The sequence below is a fragment of the Crocodylus porosus genome, unplaced genomic scaffold (genome assembly GCF_001723895.1).
Source record: "Crocodylus porosus isolate Cpor-Errol unplaced genomic scaffold, CroPor_comp1, whole genome shotgun sequence".
Taxonomy (NCBI): Eukaryota; Metazoa; Chordata; order Crocodylia; family Crocodylidae; genus Crocodylus; species Crocodylus porosus.
In genome coordinates, this window is record NW_017728906.1 from 68,696,246 (window position 1) to 68,714,771 (window position 18,526).

An 18,526-nucleotide genomic window follows, 5' to 3' on the forward strand; every position below is an offset into this window, starting at 1 on the left:
CTTGGCATCGTAGAGCACTTTGGCCTTGGTGGGGTCGGGCTCGAAGCAGAGAACGCGCTCCCCCCGGTGGAACTTCCATTTCATACCCCGCGAGGTCATTTGCTCGTCATGGCGGAGCGCCGAGGAGCCCCGCCCCTCCCGGCCGCGAGGGCGGAGCCTGCGCCGGGGCGGAAGTTGTGGAGGCCCCCGCTCCCTCCTGGCCCCGCCCCCCCTCTTGGGATTGGCCGGGGATGGGAGCAGGGAGGGTACGTCACGCTCTGCCCTCCACCTCCTCCTGCCCCAGCTGTGTGTAGGCCCTTCAGCCAGCTGGCTCCAGCGGTTATGGAAATGAAACGGGCCACGTGAGCTGCGCGCGCGTCCCTCGCTGCACCCGCCCCCCATGGGGCGGGTAAAAGTGCGCCCCCGGCTGGCCGGTGTTGCCCAGCGTGGGGTGATTGTGTGTGGTTACAAGCGTTTCGGCCGTTGTACGAGGCACGCGCAACGTATAAGGAAAGTATGTGGGAGCCGTGTTGGTCTAACACCAAAAGAAATGCAGAAATCTAGAACTCCTGCTTTCAAAATTGACTCCTTGTGTTATATCCGCTGAGAAACAGCAACAGAGAAAAGCCCCTAAGTTTGCAAAAAAGATTTTTTTTTTTTTTTTTTTTACAGTTTCTCAGTTGGTCTAATAAAAAGTATCATTTTGGAACAAAGAGTTTTGCATGTAGAACGAAAAGCGTTCAAAACACAATAATTTTTGAGGCAACAAATTGACGCAGTCTTTGCAAAACCCAAGTCACTCACAGGCAGTCATAAGTGACGAGTGCAGGGGGGCTGTTTTTTTTTTTAATTAAAATTTAAATCTTTCCCACCACACACGTTAAAAAGAAAACAGTTTACATCACTTTACATAACGCTTCTTTAAACTAACATCAAATCTCCTTATTTACATCCTTTAACTTCTGTCTTCACAAATAACATTAGCTGTCTTTTTTATTTTTGTTTGTTTTTTAAGGAAAATGTTCCCTGTCCCAAGCCAAATCAGCCAAATCAAGAACCATATTCAAGAGTCATTCAAGAACCATATGTGGCCCAGCTGCCGGCAAACATCCTCCACCCCAGCCTGGGGCTTCAGATGCTTCCAAATCATTTGGCGGGCATCCTACATGCAGACTCAAGGCCGGAGGCTTGGGGTTTGATGCCCCCGACTTTCGCTTGCTCTCAGCCATATGGCACAGGAGCAAGTTAGGAAGAAGTCTCCCGTTTCCATAAAGTTGGTGTATAGCCAAGATCTTCCCACTGGAAATGAAAGTGGGAGGCTAACTATGCATTACCTGGGTCAGGGTACTGCCCCCTGCCATGTTCGTGGTTTTCCCTTACAACTAGGAAAACCAGGTTGGTGGTCATGGTATTGCCCCTGCCAATACACATATATGGAAATATATATATATATATATATATATATACACCTAGTAATTTTTTACCACATACCTTTACCCACAAAAGGAAATCGTTCAACTTTGATGACCCAGTCCTCATTCACTGGCGATATAGGAAACAATATAAAGTAAAGAAGAAGACTTCTTTGCATACTTATTTGCATATTTTACAGTGTATGGTCATTTTTCAGCAAATCCGATCATTCTGACCTTCCAGTATGATAATTTTATATTTGAGACCTGGTAATGCTGTGTGCAGTGGGCTCCAGCCCCAGGGGCTCAGCTGCTGCTCCCTGCCCTTTGGCCTCAGGTGTGCACTAAGGAGCCTGTGGCCTGTCCCTTGTGTGACAGTGCACATGGAGCATGCTTCTTGGAGCCCAGGGACACTACAGTGCCACCCAGATGGCAGGAGAAACATGTCCCTGTGCTAGGGGTGGGCAAAAAGGCAGGAAAGGTCCTGAGGGGACATGACTGCAGGCAAGAATGGCATCGGGGTCGATGTGGGAGGCAGGATGATCTGTTCACTAAAAACACATCCATCAAAAAAGGCCAATGACGTGTTAGGGTTGATTAAAAAGGATGTACACACCACTAAATGCAGAAAGTCCACAGGGATTTCTTATTTCCTCCCTCTCACAAGACAAGAATTGGAGGGATCACAAAATGAAACAAGTGGGCAGCATGTTAAAAACTAACCAAAGAACATTCTTTTTTCTCCCAGGGTGCCTTGGACTTGTGGCACTCCTTGCCACTGGAGGTGGTGGAAGCTGCCAGGACAGCCAGCTGCAAAAAAGGGTTGGACAAGTTCTTGGAGGAAAGGGGAACTAGGAGGTATTGAGCATGGGAGTTAGGGGCACTGCCTCTGAATTCAACCTTCCTAGACCATAAATGCTGAAGGCTACACGTGAGAGAGGAACAGTGGAAAAAGCCCTGGTCAGACCCAGTCCACTCTCCCTTTCAGCATCCAATCTCTGCTACTGTGCATGTGACAGGATACTGGGCAAGAGGACTTGGGCTTTTCTATTTGTATGAGGACCTATTGTCTGACCCAGTAAATGGCAGTTCTTAGGTTCATCCACATGGGAATCCCATAAATGTTGCGCCTGGGCAAAAGTTTTGGAACAAAATTAGGGAGAGACAAGGATGCTTTGGAGTGAGCTCTCCTACTGGACCAACTGTGTAGTTGGGATGTAGTCAGACAAGCTTTCCAATGCAAGACTTTCTTTCTCAGGTCTGACCACAAGAAGCTAGACACAGCATGGCCAACTTTGCTGCAGTGGGGTATAACCTCCCCCCACCCAACTGTGGAAATGCTGTGCTATAGGGTGATGGTCAGTAGGGAAAGGAAGTCATGGCAGAGTGAGTGCCTCTTTTCAGGGCTTGAGAAGCAAAACAGACAGATTTGCTTCTTTGTCATTGCTAGGGAGAGACAAACTTGAGGATGCCTGCTCCTGCCCAGTATTCCCCTCACTAGGCAAAGATTGTGATGGAAATCATACTTCTTATAAAAGGTGGAGAACTGTAGTCTAATGAAGAGTGACATAACCAGGGTGGGGTGATCCAGGCAGTTGCACTGGGTGCTGACTTGGGGAGGCAGCTGTGGAACAACTGCCCTGGGCACCTGGCTGTATCCTTATGCCTCTGCAGATGAACATTAAAGTTTTCTGAGAAATAGAACTGAGTCTTAAGGAATCTCCTTCCCTTGAAGCAGAGAGCCATGTAGAAGGGTTGAGAAGTTTCTAGCAGGAGAAATACTTGCTTATCTCTTTGGGTCTTCATTTCACTGTACCAGGACTGTCCAGCTCCACTGTCTGTTCCTCCACAGCAACTCAAGCTTTACTCCAGAAGACTGGGAAGAAGGAAATCAGGGTACAGATAGAATCTTACAACAATGAACTTCAAGTGAGGACTGAGTTTAGATCTTTATACTGATTTTTTTTATACCAAAAACTGTAAAGATACCTATATTATTTAAAATAAGTTAGGCCTTTGTACCACATAAGCAGAAGCCTTGTATTTTGGGCAAAGTCTGTAATTTTGCATTGTACAAGATGGAGTTGCACTTGTTAAAAATTCTTCTGGACCATTTAGTTGTGCAAAGACTGCATCAGGAACTGACATACAAACAGGAAAAAACTGCTATAGTTTTTCTAGAAATGCTGTGGCTTCTGATATGGTTTTGACTGGCTGCTCTGCTACTTTACTGAACTCATCTTCATCACTTTCAGTGTCAGCTTCTTTAGGCTTTGCTCTACTCAGTAAACTTCCAAACATTCTTAGTTCCAAGCAATGGATACATTTTGCAGCCTTTAAGTCTTCAAAACCTGCCTTATCTGGAACATCTGTCAGTCATGTAGCAATAAACTGTGGAATGCAGACATCAAGTTTATTGATTTTCTTTATGTTAGCATCAGAAATTATGACTGGCTTTTACTAGTATTTCACCACTCTAGACTGTTTAACAAACTACCCAGCTGCAGCAATCATGTAAGCGGCTTCCATGAGGTCAGTCTTTTCTTACTCTTGATTGTAGCGATGGAAAGAAATTGCATTAGGAATCAGCTTCTGTATTGAGTATTTAAAGAGCAAATTATACTTTGATCCAGGTGCTGCAAAATGGCAGGACAGTTGAGCAGTCAAAATTCAGTCTGAACTTACTCTAGATACTGGAGCCTGTTAATGTGCAGAGCAGATTTCAGCATTACCATCTTGCTGTCTCCCAGTTTTATGTTTGTATCAGCCTTTACCAAACATATGCTTAAGTAGACTTGTGTCATCCACACACACATCTGCTTGGAGAGTAACTGTATGAGAATGAATGCACCTTCTTGAAGTTAGCTTATTTGCCAAAAACCTGCAGCCTTAGCTTCTCAGTGCCCAATGCATTTCAACTGAAGAGTTCAGTCAAATATTGCTTGGATTTCATGCCCCTTTTGCCACAGGTATAACATGTGGTAGCAGGTGATAAAACATACCTGTTTCATCAAAGTTAAAAACGTCATCTGGCCTGTAGTAGTTAATAATTTTTCCTGTGTTTCATTTCTTATCCTTATCTACTGAAACATCATCTTCTTCTCTGAAGATTTCTTTTGATACAATGCTGTGATGCAGTCTGTTATGGAATTCAAGCCAGTCAAAACTTGTTTGAAATTCACCAGGTCCAAAAAAGGCTGAAAGGTCAATGCTTTTGGTTGAAGAACATTCCCATTTATGGGAATATTCATTGCACCATATTTCCAGAAATCAAGCAAATACTGTACAACATTGTCAACATCATAATAGAACACACCATGTGTTCTCTTTCATTTTGAACACAGAGTCTCATGATTCCCTTTCTCATTAAATGTTAGCAAGGACCTTCAAATCTGTGATAACACTGAGGGAGTAATGTGTAAATCTTCTGCCACATCTCCCTTTTTCCATAACTTTAATCTTTTCTTGCAATGAAAACTACAGTCATTTCCTGTTTTCCTTGTCAGTCATGATGGTGGGAAATGTTCTTCTGTACCAGGGTTTTAACCCCATGTCTGTGGGCTAGATCTTCTGGCACCGTATCATTCAACCCAGGGGGGAAAATCCTAAATTTTGCACAGTTTGAAATTAAAGAGCCTTCAGGGAAAGGCTACATTCATTCCAAAGGAGCAAAGGGAAAAAGCCCTGCTCAGGTGAACCATGGTATGAATTCTGGAAAGCACAATGGGTGTGGACTAAAATTTGATTAACTGTAACACCTATAGAAAGTGAAATAAATGAAGATACCTTTAAAATGGCTTTACGAGCACTCGCGGTGCTCTGGTGTGGTGCCAGGACTGGAAGAGGACCAATGTGGTTCCCATTTTCAATAAAGGGAGGAAGGAGGACCCAGGAAACTATAGCCCAGTTAGTCTTACCTCGATCCTGGGGAAGCTTTTTGAGAGAATTATCCTGGCACATGTCCACGAGGGGCCAGCGGGGGAGGTTGTGCTTGGGGGCAACCAACACGGGTTCATTAGAGGCAGGTCTAGTCAGACCAACCTGGTGGCCTTCTACAATCAGGTCACCAAATCCTTAGATGCAGGGGTAGCAGTGGATGTGGTCTTTCTGGACTTTAGGAAGGCCTTCAACACTGTCTCTCCCATTCTCATTAAAAAACTAGCGGACTGTGGCGTCAGCTCCTACACAGTCAAATGGGTTGCTAATTGGGTGCAGGGCTGCACCCAGAGAATGGTGGTGGATGGGTCATTTTCAGCCTGGAGGGATGTGGGCAGTGGGGTCCCCCAGGGCTCAGTCCTTGGGCCAGCACTGTTTAACATCTTCATCAGTGACTTGGATGAGGGGGTAAAAAGCACCCTGTTCAAATTTGCTGACAACACTAAGATGTGGGGCGACGTGGGCACACTAGAAGGGAGGAATAGGCTGCAATTAGACCTAGACAGGTTACAGGGGTGGGCAGATGAGAACAGGATGAGTTTCAACACTGACAAGTGCAAGGTGATGCACCCGGTGAGGAAGAACCAGCAGCATACCTACAGGCTGGGGAACTCCCTTCTCATCAGTGCAGAGGCAGAAAAGGATCTTGGAGTCATTATAGACACCAAGATGAATATGGGCCGACAGTGTGGGGGTGCAGTCTGGAAGGCCAACCGCACCTTGTCATGCATCCACAGATGCACCTCAAGCAGGTCCAAGGAGGTGATCCTCCCCCCTCTATGCAGCACTGGTCAGACCATAGCTGGAGTACTGCGTCCAGTACTGGGCACCGCACTTCAAGAGGGATGTGGGCAATATCGAGAGGGTCCAGAGGAGGGCCACTCGCATAATCAGGGGGCAGCAGGGCAGGCCCTATGAGGAGAGGCTAAGAGACCTGAACCTGTTCAGCCTCCACAAGGGAAGGCTGGAGGGGGGATCTAGTGGTCTTTTACAAACTAGTCAGAGGGGACCAGCAGGCACTGGGGGAGTCTCTGTTCCCCTGAGCACTACTAGGAGTGACTAGAAATAACGGTCACACGCTGGCAGAGGGTAGATTTAGAGTAGATATCAGGAGGCGCTACTTCACTGTCAGGGTGGCTAGGATCTGGAACCAACTTCCAAGAGAAGTGGTGCTTGCTCTTACCCTGGGGGTCTTTAAGAGGAGGCTAGATGAATACCTTGCCGGGGTCATTTGACCCCAGTACTTTTTCCTGCCATGGCAGGGGGTCGGACTTGATGATCTGCTCAGGTCCCTTCTGACCCTACCAACTATGAAACTATGAAAACAGTTTATTAAAGTAACCCATTTTGAGAGGGTGAAATCAGACGCAAGTACAAGAGAAAGTTATGCAATGTTCATAGTTATTTGAGAAAACATCATGATCAATGCATACCTTACTCTTGCTCATTTTGTAGTCTGGTATACTTTTTACATTATGCACATACTAATAGGGTAGATTCAAACTGTGTCTGTAGATGCTAAGCCTAGGTGTCAGAATGCCTAACACTTACATGATTACCCCAAATGCAAGATTCCATTTGTTTAATCAGTGAGGACTCTAAGCAATTCACTGGGAAACTTTCACACCTGAAATGAATAGTGCAGAAAGACTATTGTTAGTCAATAGAACACACTGTTGAGCCTAATGTTAGTCAATAGAACACACTAAAATATAGAGGTGTGTCTGAACTCTCATTTCTCAAGAGCTTATTGTTTTTGGACAAGAAAAGAACAAGGTAGAGAGAATATGCCTCTATAGCCTAATGGTCATGACACTCCCAAAATAACACTGCTACTGTTTTGGAGCTTAAGTCAATGCAAATTAACAGTGCTTTAGATATGTATAGTGGATGATGCTTCTCCAGGGGCCTAATGCAGATTTTAGAGGCCTCCCAGCACCAATATGAATTGCAATGGAGCTTTGGTGGCAATTAGGTGTCTAGCTGATCCTACTGGATTACTTCTGTGTGTAATGCACAAAATGGAGGTACCTTATGATTTTAGTTATCAGATATGTTTTGTGGCTTCTGGATCAGGGCCAGTTTCAATTGCTCTTTGAATCACTCTGTGGAACCAATTTGAATCTGATCCAGTGTGAATGAAGAACTTTTGTATGATTGCAGCAATAATTTTAATCTGTACTAATGATCATATACTTAATGCACAATGTAGTTATCACTAAAACACTTACATAACCCTAATTGTATCCATTATGTCTGCTCTCATTAGGCAATTACTTATTGTTTTCTGCACCTGCAAAAAACAATTGTCAGCATCTGGTTTCTAACACTATTTAATTATATAGATTACATTGGCAGTGTGAAGATCATGTAGACAGTGGGCTCCATAACACTAAAAAATTAAAACAGCCTTGTTAAATTTATTCAAGTTCTCTTTGGAAAATTGTTTCTTTCCCCCTAAGGGGTTCATATTCACTATACTATATTTCATAGAAGACTTACATTTACATAATCTTAAAATTACACATTTGAATAAACAAGTAAATCCCCTAAAGTAATATTAGAAGCACAGGTCCACTCTCATTGAAACTAACAGAGGCATAACAAGGAATTTTGACTCCCTATGTGGCGGGAGACTGGGTTGCTGAACACCAGGGTCCAGGCAGGGGAGGGGAAAGGGGAGGAAGGTACCTGTGCTTACTCCCTCGCACATGGGCTGCTGTAGGTTCCTGCTACCATGGCCCCAGCTCCCAGGAAAAGGTGGGAGTGGTAGAGGCTTCCCAGTGGGCTGCCATACTAGTGTCACCTCTCAGTCTGCTTCCAGGGCTGGTGCTCTTTTGGCACATTTATACTTAGGCTTCCAGAATCTGAGGAGTATAGCTCATGTCCTTTGGCTGCAACAGTAGCTGTCCATCCTTCAGACTGAAGCATGTGTCATAGATTTCATAGACATTAGGGCTGGAAAGGACCACACTAGACCATCGGGTCCAGCCCCCTGCCCAAGGGGCAGGCAGTCAGCTGGGGTCAAATGATCCCAGCCAGACAGGCATCCAAGTTTTTGAAAGTGTTCAGAGTAGGTGTTTGCACCATCTCTGAGGGGAGTCTATTCCAGGTCCTAGGGACTTGGACAGTGAAGAAGTTTTTCCTTATGTCCAGCCTAAAACAGTCTTTCAGGAGTTTGTTACCATTGGACCTTGGCTTTCCTTGGGGCACTCTGGTGAACAGATGTTCTCCCAGTTCCTGATGCACACCTCTTAGTACTTATAGGCTGCCACCAAGTCCCCCCTGAGCCTTCTCTTCTCCAGGCTGAAGAGTTCCAAGTCTCTCAGCCTCTCCTCATAAGACCTGCTCTCTTGTTCTCTAATCATGCATGTGACTCTCCTCTGGACTTCTTCAAACTTCCCCACATCCTTTCTAAAGTGTGGAGCCCAGAATTGGATACAGTATTCCAGCTGCAGCCTCACCGAGGCTGAGTAAAGTGGGAGAATAAGTTCCTGGGTTTTGCTTGAGATGCATCAGTAGATGCAAGTCAGAGTTTTGTTTGCTTTGCCAGCTACAGCGTTGCATTGGTGGCTCATGTTCATCTAGTGGTCAATAATGACCCCCAAGTCTCTTTCAGTTGTGGTGCTAGCAAGTGTAGCACTGCTGAGCCTATAAGTGTGATGGGAGGGTTTATACTCGAGGTGGAGCACTTTGCATTTCTCTGTGTTGAATGCCATCAGGTTTTGATCTGCCCACCTTGCAAGCCTGTCAAGGTTGGCCTGTACCGCCAGCCTGTCCTCTAGTGTGACCATACTTACCCATAGTTTGGTGTTGTCAGTGAACTTAGCCAGTCTGCTTCTGACACCAGAATCCAGATTATTAATAAATACATTAAAGAATACAGGTCCAAGAACAGAGCCCTGGGGAATGCCACTGGTCACCATACACCATGTTGATTCAGTACCATCGACTATCTTGAGGGCTGACCATGGAGCCAGTTCCCCGGACGGGGAATATGACAGCCCATGTCATATCTAAAAACAAGGGGACATATGGTCAGAGCAGTTTTGCTAGTTATTTTCTGGCTATAGTAGAACCTGGATTTTTGAACTGGTTCACAAACTGCTTTGTTCAGTGAGTTGCCAAATTAAGAGTGAGCTGCATAGATGTTTGCTGCAATGTTTACTTCAGAGGATTCTGCTTCTCCCATCAGCTGGAACACAGCCACGGTTCCATGCAGCTGTTTGCTGTGGCTACACATAGCTTTGATTACTTTACAGGTTTTTAGTTTCACAGAAGTAACCACTCTGCTCAAAAAGGTACAGCACATTTAACCTAATATTCAACAAATGAACAATACGTTAAGATTATAAGTGAAATGTACCTAAAAACATATTATTAGAACCCTTCACATTTTATGACATGTTCTAATTACCTTGCAGGAAACTACCCTGAAGCCTGCACAAGGGATTCTTGGCAATGGCAAGTGCCCAGCAGGACTCTGGGAACTGTTTCATCATACCTTTCAGTCTTAAATGATCTGCTTGTGATAGATTGTGATGTATGAATCAATTCATCACAAATCCTCAAGTGTACAGGTTGCTCACCCTGACTAGGAAGCAATGTTTCATGTAATGTGCATTTTGTTGCATGTTACATGAAAACATTGCACATTGTTCATCATTGTGGAAAATTACTTCTTTCCTGACCTCTGTGTATTCTAACCAGAGACTCAGGTTTTGTCTTAATCACTTGAAATCAATATTTTCCTGCTATTATTATCCCCACAGTTAGAGGTAAAAGTCATCTGACCTCCATGACAGAAAAAAGGAATAAATTTATGTGCAGATGTAAATTACCAGGACAGCAATATCGTGTTCTTGCCATGAACCTGGCAAGAATAATATAGGGCAATATTGGCAAAACAGTTCCTCTCACTAGAAGTCTCCCATTTCAGTCTACACAAATCTAAGACGAATGTTTGTCTTTCTAGATACAGTATTACACTAAAAATATCCCACGAAGTGTGGGAAAATGTGGGAGGTAAACTGATTTATGGAACATGTTTATAAATTAACTTAATTTAGAAATGTGGGATAAAATCCTAGCCTCAGTGACCACAGTAGGGCAAGGATGTCACTGATGTAGCTAAGTTTCTCATCAATCAGGTTTATATTGCATTTAAATCTCTTCTAAATATATGATTTGAAGTCATTTTTGTAAATCTCTCCCTCCTTGTATAGTCAGTATTTCAAATTCCTCATGTTTTACAAATGCAATGCAACTTTAATTATCCTTATGACAATCACAACAGCCCTCAACAGAAATAGAGTCATAGAATCATAGAAAGTTAGGGCTGGAAGGGACCTCAGCAAGTCATCTAGTCCAACCCCCTGCTCAAAGCAGGACCATTCCCAGCTAGATCATCCCTGGCAAAGCTTTGTCTAGTCAGGTTTTGAAAACCACTAAGGATGGAGCTTTCACCACCTCTCTGGGTAACCTGTTCCAGTGTTTTACTACCCTCATAGTGAGAAAATTCTTCCTAATATCAAACCTAAACTTCCCTCGCTGCAACTTGAGACTGTTGCTCCTTGTTCTGTCATCTGTAACCTCTGAGAATAGTCTAGCTACATCCTCTTTCAAACCTACCTTCAGGTACTTGAAGGCTGCTATTAACGCTCCTTTCAGTCTCCTCTTCTCTAGACTAAATAAGCCCAGTTCCCTCAGTCTTTCCTCATAAGTCATGCCCCCCAGCCCCCTCACCAGTTTTGTTGCCCTCCACCGGACTCTCTCCAATTGGTCTACATCCTTTCTGTAATGGGGAGTCCAAAACTGAACACAGTACTCCAGATGTGGCCTCACCAGTGCTGAAGAGAGGGGAATAATCACTTCCCTTTACCTGCTGGCAACACACCTACCAATGAAGCGCAGCATGACATTAGCCTTCTTTGCAACAAGGGCACTCTGCTGGCTCACCCTCAGCTTATTGTCCACTGTACCCCCTGTCCTTTTCTGCAGAGCTGCTGCAGAGCCAGTCATCCCCCCAGACTGTACTGATGCATGCGATTGTTCTGTCCTAAGTGCAGGACTTTGCACTTGTCCTTGTTGAACCTCATGAGATTCATTTTGGCCCAATCCTCCAATTTGTCTAGGTCACTGTGAATCCTAGCCCTACCCTTCAGCATATCTACCACTCCTCCCAGTTTGGTGTCATCTGCAAACTGGCAAAGGGTGCACTCTATGCCGTCTTCCTGATCGTTGATGAAGACATTGAACAATAGTGTCCTGTCTCCTCCATCTCCTGTCCTGTCTTCAGTCCATTGAATAATTCTTCAGTTCAAGCTTCAGAATTTCTGATACTGTTATTTAGATAACTAAAGTTTTATAATGGACCTCTGGGTCCATTTAGGCATAATAGTAGGAATGAGAGAAAAAATAAAGCCAATATTGGGAAGAGAAACAACAAAAGTTTTGGGAAGAAATTATGTAGCAAGGATACCCATAAGTAGGATGTCCATGGGCATTTGGTCAGAAATCAGCTAGGTTTTCCTGTAAATCCTTGGTATCGCTGCATCTCATTCGCATAAAGAGATAAGATATGGTAAAGTTACAGTTTTACAAAAAATGTGTGACTACAGAAGTGAACATTCCTCTCTGGGGTGCATTTATTTTGGAGTGGTAAACAGAAGTCTGTATCTAAATATACTACAACTATACTTCTAAATATTCTTATATTATGGTAAACGAACCATAGCACAGCTAGTAAAAAATAAGCCATAGGACTTTCTTGAAGTAATTCCTGCTTCAAGTTCAATAGCTGTAATTGGATGAGGGCATAATTTTTTAGAGAAATGTCCTATCTTGTTATAAAAATTGCCAGAAGTATACATAATCCTAGGTAAGTTGTTCCATTGTGTAATTGCTCTCTTTGTTCACATTTTAACTGGTTTCTAACGGGTCTTTCCACATTTGTGGAATTTTGTGCTGTAGCAAAGTTGGGATGTGACAGGATCAGGCACATCTTCATGCTCTCAAGTCCAAGCATGCACATCATTAATTATATCCAGTTTACCAAGTGCTCCAGATCAGTCTAAATTAGCAACTACTGTCTTTCTTATGAATCTTTCCCCCATTCTGTGTTATCTCTTCAAAGTTCATTGTGTTCCTTTTCAGTTTATTGATAAACATGTTAAATAGCATGTGGCCAAAAAATGTTCCCTGAAGAACCCCACTAGAAACATTCCTAATTGCAGTTACATCATGAAATCTCTCTATTAAGTAGCATTTAATCTATTTAATGTGTTCCATGTCAATTCCATAGCGTTCTAACCTATTATTAATGGTGGCATGCACCAGTACTAAGTCAAACGGTAGAATGGAGTCTTACATAGATGTTATTATCTTTAACAACCAAACTTGCAATCCTATAGAAAGATATCCAATTTGAAAAAAATCTATACTGGTTGTTATTATATCACTTTTCTTCATTTTTTAGTCCTGAATCAGATGTTCTATTATTTTGCCCTGGACCAATGTAACAATGTAACAGGTGTACAGTTACCTGGGTCACCTGGTTTACTACTTTTAAAGTTGGCAATAAAATTTCTTCCTATCCCCTGGGAGCTTACCAGTTACAAGAGTTTGCAATGATCAATATTAAGGGGTTTTGCTGAGCTCTCTTAAATACTTGAATGCATATTCTCCAGACCTATCTAGTTTCAATAGCCAGTAACCCAGCGCAGCCTTAATTCCTTAATTATGGGGGTTAGAGCATCTAAGAAAATGTTCTTAGACAGGTCCATATTATATTAATTTTTTCTGCTTAAAACATTTTCTTGCAATTTATTTACCTCATCATTGTTTTCACAAAACAAATATAATAATGATCAAAACAAATATAGTAATGATCAAAGAACCATAGTTATCTGCATTCGTCTGAAATCAGGCACAAGGTAGGGTTGAGATGTACCTTATAGATGAAAGGCCAGCAATGGTCTCAAGCCACAGGCCAGAACAACCCAGCTCCAGTCTGACCTGGGACAGGTGGCTTCAGCAGCACATCAGCAGTGGGGGGCTTTCCCTGCATCTGTACCAGGGCCAGGCAGCTAGGTGATGCATTTACACCACCGCTGCTTTTCCCAGTCCTTCTCCCCCACCCTCCCTCCTATTTCCTGGCTGGGGCATGAGGTCAGCTTTAAGCCAGAAAGGAACTGTACCAGGCTAGGCAGAAGGGAGCTACATCCACACTGCTGCTGCTTCCCCCTGCCCCCCACCCCTGCTACCCACCTGAGGTGTGGGCACAACTAGAAGCTATCTGGCCCCAGCACAGCTCCCCATCAGCTGGAACTACACACATGCCACTTCCACTTCACCCCATCCCCTCCAGCCCCATTCCCCAAGGCTGTATAGTGGAGGCAGGTTTCAGCTTGTGGGGAGTAGCACTGGGGCCAGGTGCTCCCATGCTGCAGGTGGGTAGTGAGGGGGGGCTGAGGCAGGGAAAAGTGGTGGCAGCCCTACCCCCTTGATGCTCAGCCCTAGCACAGGCAGACACAGGCAACATTTTCCGGTTCCATAGGCTGGAACTGGCCCTCAGGCCATAAGTTGCCACCCCCAGTTGTAGACTAACTGAATCAGAGATGCATCAGCTTTTGTGAGCAAGAACTCACTTAATCAGCTGCTATGATCAAAGTATGCTTAACATCAATCATAAACAACCCTTGAATTGAGATCAATTCTTTATCCATCAAGAAGATGTCAAACAGGATTCCTGTGTGGAATGAGATGCTTTTAGAGTTAGGAAGTTGTGGGTGAAAACTTAAAAGAATTCCAAGAACATTTAATTGGAAACATGAGATCTCCAGCACATTGTTCAATATTGTTTCATTGCTTTATCTGTTAGCAAACTGATCCATGAGCTTTCAAAAATCATTTGCTTCTGAGTTATCAAGGTACCAAAAAAAAGCCTTTTATGACAGATTTATCCTGCTTTTCTTTCAGCCCACTTGATCCTTCATAAGTAATCATAACTAGTGATTTACATACTATAATCATGAAAATCTTCCCACCAGTATTGCAACTATTGCAATATTTGTGCCATTTCTGTGAGGCTGTTGGAGAAGGGACTCAAGCTGTTGGAGCAGAAGTTTGATAGCTAGGATCAAAGCACAGTTCATCATAAATTTTGACAATAATCTATTGTAAAAATTGTCAAGAATATTGTATGAATACTGCCATGCAAAAAGCTTTCTGCTTTGTGATATTTTAAAAGGTAATATATTATTTCTATACCTGCTAAAGTAATGGCCTAATATTGTTCCCACAGAGATATATAACAACTTTGCCATTGACATGAACAGTAGGAGAATCAAGTCCTAGATTCTTGAAGATGATCATTAGCAAAGCTCAGGTGGCAAACATTTAATAAGGGGAGTTCTCCAGAGTACATAAAAATGAATGACTTAATTTTATTATAGGGAACTATACCTCTTTCAAATATTTAGATTTTACCCTGGTAATTATACTCATTTTAACCATCACCTTTTAGCTGAGAAAGTGAACTATGATTCTTTTCAGTATACACATTTATAGAACTGAACATAAAGTGGACAGATTTACTGGTATGTAATTAAGTAATCTGAAAAGGATACTTAATTTATATGTGGCAAAATTACCCCTAATAAAATCCTGTTTTCAGTTACTGATAGCTTTGCCAAATGTTAACCATTAGAGTTTCAGGGGTGTTCGTTGTAGCCATGTTTGTCTAAGGACATAGGCAGACAAGGATCTTTGGGTAATTCTGATATCTTTTATTTGATGAACTACAATATTTGGAAACAATTGTCTTTGTAAGCTTTCAGGTACAAACACACTTCTTCAGGCAGAGGGAGCATCTGCTTAAACATCAGGGCTTAAACTTTACATGCCTGATGTCTATCTCAGACAATTGTTTTCTAGCTGAAAAAATGCAGCCATTTCTAAGAACAACGTTAAGACAAAATTGGTTGTTTTGGTCACGTTAAAAAATTCCAGTGGCCATTTTCTTGAAAGCCTCTTGTGTAATCATTCTTTTTTGCAACTTGAAACTGGGCAGGGGATGGCTTTTGTATTAATGAAGAATTTTTTGCCATCCTTGTGAAAGTCTGCCCAAATTTGACCAAGCAATAAAATACTCTGAAAAACCCAGTTTGCATATAATCAGTACAGAGTCCTTTGGAAATTCTAGGGGAGAAACACTGGTGCAGTTGCATGCAACCTTTGATTCCTGGTCCAGCCAGGCTAGGGACAGACATTCAAAAAGCCCGTGCCTGAATTGATTCAATCTTTGTAGGTTACTCTAACCTGCATAGATTGAACTGATTTGCAAGTAGACAGACATCCACTTTTGACTCCAGAAATGCAGGCATATACTGGCTCAGGCCAGAAGCTGGAGGGTGACAGAACGAACCCATGGCTGGAGAGAAACTAAGCTGAGGGAAGGGACATGGTCAGCCCCAGGCAGGCCTGAGTATGATTGGGGGAGGATTTAAACCCCACCCTGGCTGCAAGGCCTGGGTGTGCCTGGAGGGGGAGGGGGGGAAGCAGTCCCTGTCAGGGGTCCTCAGCCCTGCCACCCTCACTCACTCACCAGCTAGTGGCAGGAGCAGGGGCAGGACCAGAACCTGGTAGCTGATTGTGGGGTCGGGGGGGCACAGGCACTGACAGGCTCCACTCATGCATCCAGGGCCGTGAGAGCCAGACACCAGTAGCCTGAAGGGAAGAGGGGGGTTTAATCCCCACATTGCAGCCAGCAATGGTGGGAACACCAACATGCGCCCTGGGCCAAGTCCCTCTGAGGAGCAGCTGGCCACAGTGAGGGGGAATGTGACTTGGCTGTGAGGAGTGGGAGAGCCCGACTCACCATGGCTGCCTGCTGCAGTAATACAGCCCAGGCTGGGGTGGTCCTAGGGGGTGGGAGTCAGTGCCTGCCACCTCCAACCATGTGCACCACAATTTTCAGGTGGACTGGAACATGGCTCCCTGCCCCGTACCTCTCCCTGTGTCAGTGGTGGAGTGAATTGTTGTGGCGGGCAGAGGTGAGACATCTGTCATCTGCTGCCTGCTCACAGTGGCACTAAGCACTCAGGGTGGGCTGCTGTGGGCCAGTTGCTGCCTATACCCCTGAGCCACAGGGCCAGGCTGGACTGGGCTGTGGCAGTCCATTGCTTCCTCCTGCCACTGCTGCTTCAAGCACCCAGCACAGCCATGAGCAGGCAGCGGGTGATGGGTGCATGACCTCTGCCCAGCTCCTGGCTTTGAGGGTGGGAAGTCCACAGTGGGGGCCGTTTCCGCCCCAACTCACTCCTCAGCCGGCTGCCAACCAAGCAGGGGGCATGGCTGAGTAATGACCCTGGCTACCAGCTCCTAGCTCAAGTGGGGACTGTGAGCTTCCCAGCAGCTGGGAGTCAGACTGATCACCCGATGATATTTTCTTCCTGGCTGGCAAGCCAGCTGAGAAAAGAGTAAGGAGGAAGAAAGGCAGCCTTCTCCCACCCCTTTTGCACACCCCTCCTGCATCCCAGGAGTAGCAGAGTGAGCAAAGCCCCGTCGCTTCACTGGAGCCAGCCCACGGGGGGGTGGGGGGCAGGGGCAGGGGTCAGAGCGTCAGAGCTGTCCAGCACCTCCTGGGCAGAGCTGCAGCCTGGCGCTTTATCCCTGCCTCTACTGGGGAGCCAGGCCTGCCCCAAGCTTCCTGCGGGTGTCATCCCTGCCTGCATAACTGGAGCCAGCCTTCACTGCCCTGCTTAGCACAGCCTCTGCAGCTCCTGGCCTGCTCCGCCAGACTGTGGCAGGACTGCAATGTGGCTGACACTGGAGGAGGGAGGGGCCTCGCATCCTGGGCTGCAACTCCCCTGCCCCAGACTGTGCTGCAGCATGGGCCTCCCTAGTGAGTGCGGCCCACAGCCCAGCAGGTCCTGTGGGGCAGCTGAGGAGGGGAAAATGCCTATCCTGTGCCTGATGGAAGGTGGATGCTGGCAGTGGAAACTTTACTGTTCTGCCCCAGCTGGGAGCTAGGTCAATTCCCCAGAAGAGGAGGGGTGAAGTTCCTGGCTGCTGGGGATGGAAAAATCCCTGCTAGCAGCTGAAGGTGGAGCCAGCCCTACTCCATTGAAGCAAAGAGCACAGCCCAGAGTTGAAAAGCATGCTGGGATGCTGGTGGCCTCTGATCTAACTTAAACCAGGAAGGGGTCTGGGACAGAAGTTGCATAAACTGGTTTTTACCAAATCAGTTAAGTCTGATACTACATTCAACTATGTTTATCTTAAACCAGTTTTGGCCATTTTGAAACTGGTTTATGTGCACTGAACTTATGTTCTGTTACAGGTTTAAACGAGGTCCTGACCACTTCATCCAGTTTATATATAACTTCTGTCCCTAGCCCCAAAGAGTAAAACCAACTGCCTAGCAGTGGCAGCAGTCAGGGAGCCAATTGACTTTGTGGCTCATTATAATCTACCAGATTCCTTCTAAATCTTCATTCTCTAGGTGTTAATGACCATCTCTCTTTTTAATGATGTTGATGTTCCATTAATCAAGGTATCCTTTCTTCTGTGATAGTGCAGCTGCTTCTGATAACATAGCTCCTGTTTCACAGGCCTGCAGACTGTTTTTAACTCTAGCTAAAAACATTAACTCAGGTGTGGAAACATCAGCTCAGGAGAATATTAACTCAGGTGTGCAAATAACTTTCAGTGAAGCATTTGATACATTGTCAAAATGCTAAAGAAGTTTAGATTTTGTTTTATGAATCTAAAAAAATGTACATTTAATTCTAATGATTACAAAACAATGAAACAGCATTTCATTACTTTTTGGTTAGTTTGTTGTGCTGTTATACATAACATGTATGAGACGGTTGAGAGGTGACTTCATAGCTGCCTACAAGTATATCAGGGATGAGCATCAAGAGCAACTCTTCAGGAAGGCACCTCAAGGGAGGATGAGGACCAATGGGCATAAACTAATAGAGGGTAAATTCAGGCTAGATGTAAGAAAAAAAACTTTCTCTGTAAGCATCACCAGAATCTGGAACACCCTCCCAGCACAGGTGGTGCAGTCACCCTCCTTGGAGGTGTTCAAGATGAGACTGGACAGGCACCTTGTCGAGCTCATCTCAGCCCAATAACTTCCTGCCCATGGCAAGTGACCAGACTTGATGATCTTACTAGTCCCTTCCAGT

General features: G+C 44.7%; 1 protein-coding gene across 1 annotated transcript in view; it reads right to left on the reverse strand.

The window, feature by feature from the left end:
• MSL3 (male-specific lethal 3 homolog (Drosophila)) overlaps positions 1-151 on the reverse strand; it is a 36,777-nt gene extending 36,626 nt beyond the window's left edge. The window contains exon 1 of the mRNA XM_019529329.1: positions 1-151. Coding sequence (XP_019384874.1) covers positions 1-99 — 99 coding nt within the window. The 5' untranslated portion in view covers positions 100-151.
• Positions 152-18,526: the final 18,375 nt, after the last annotated feature.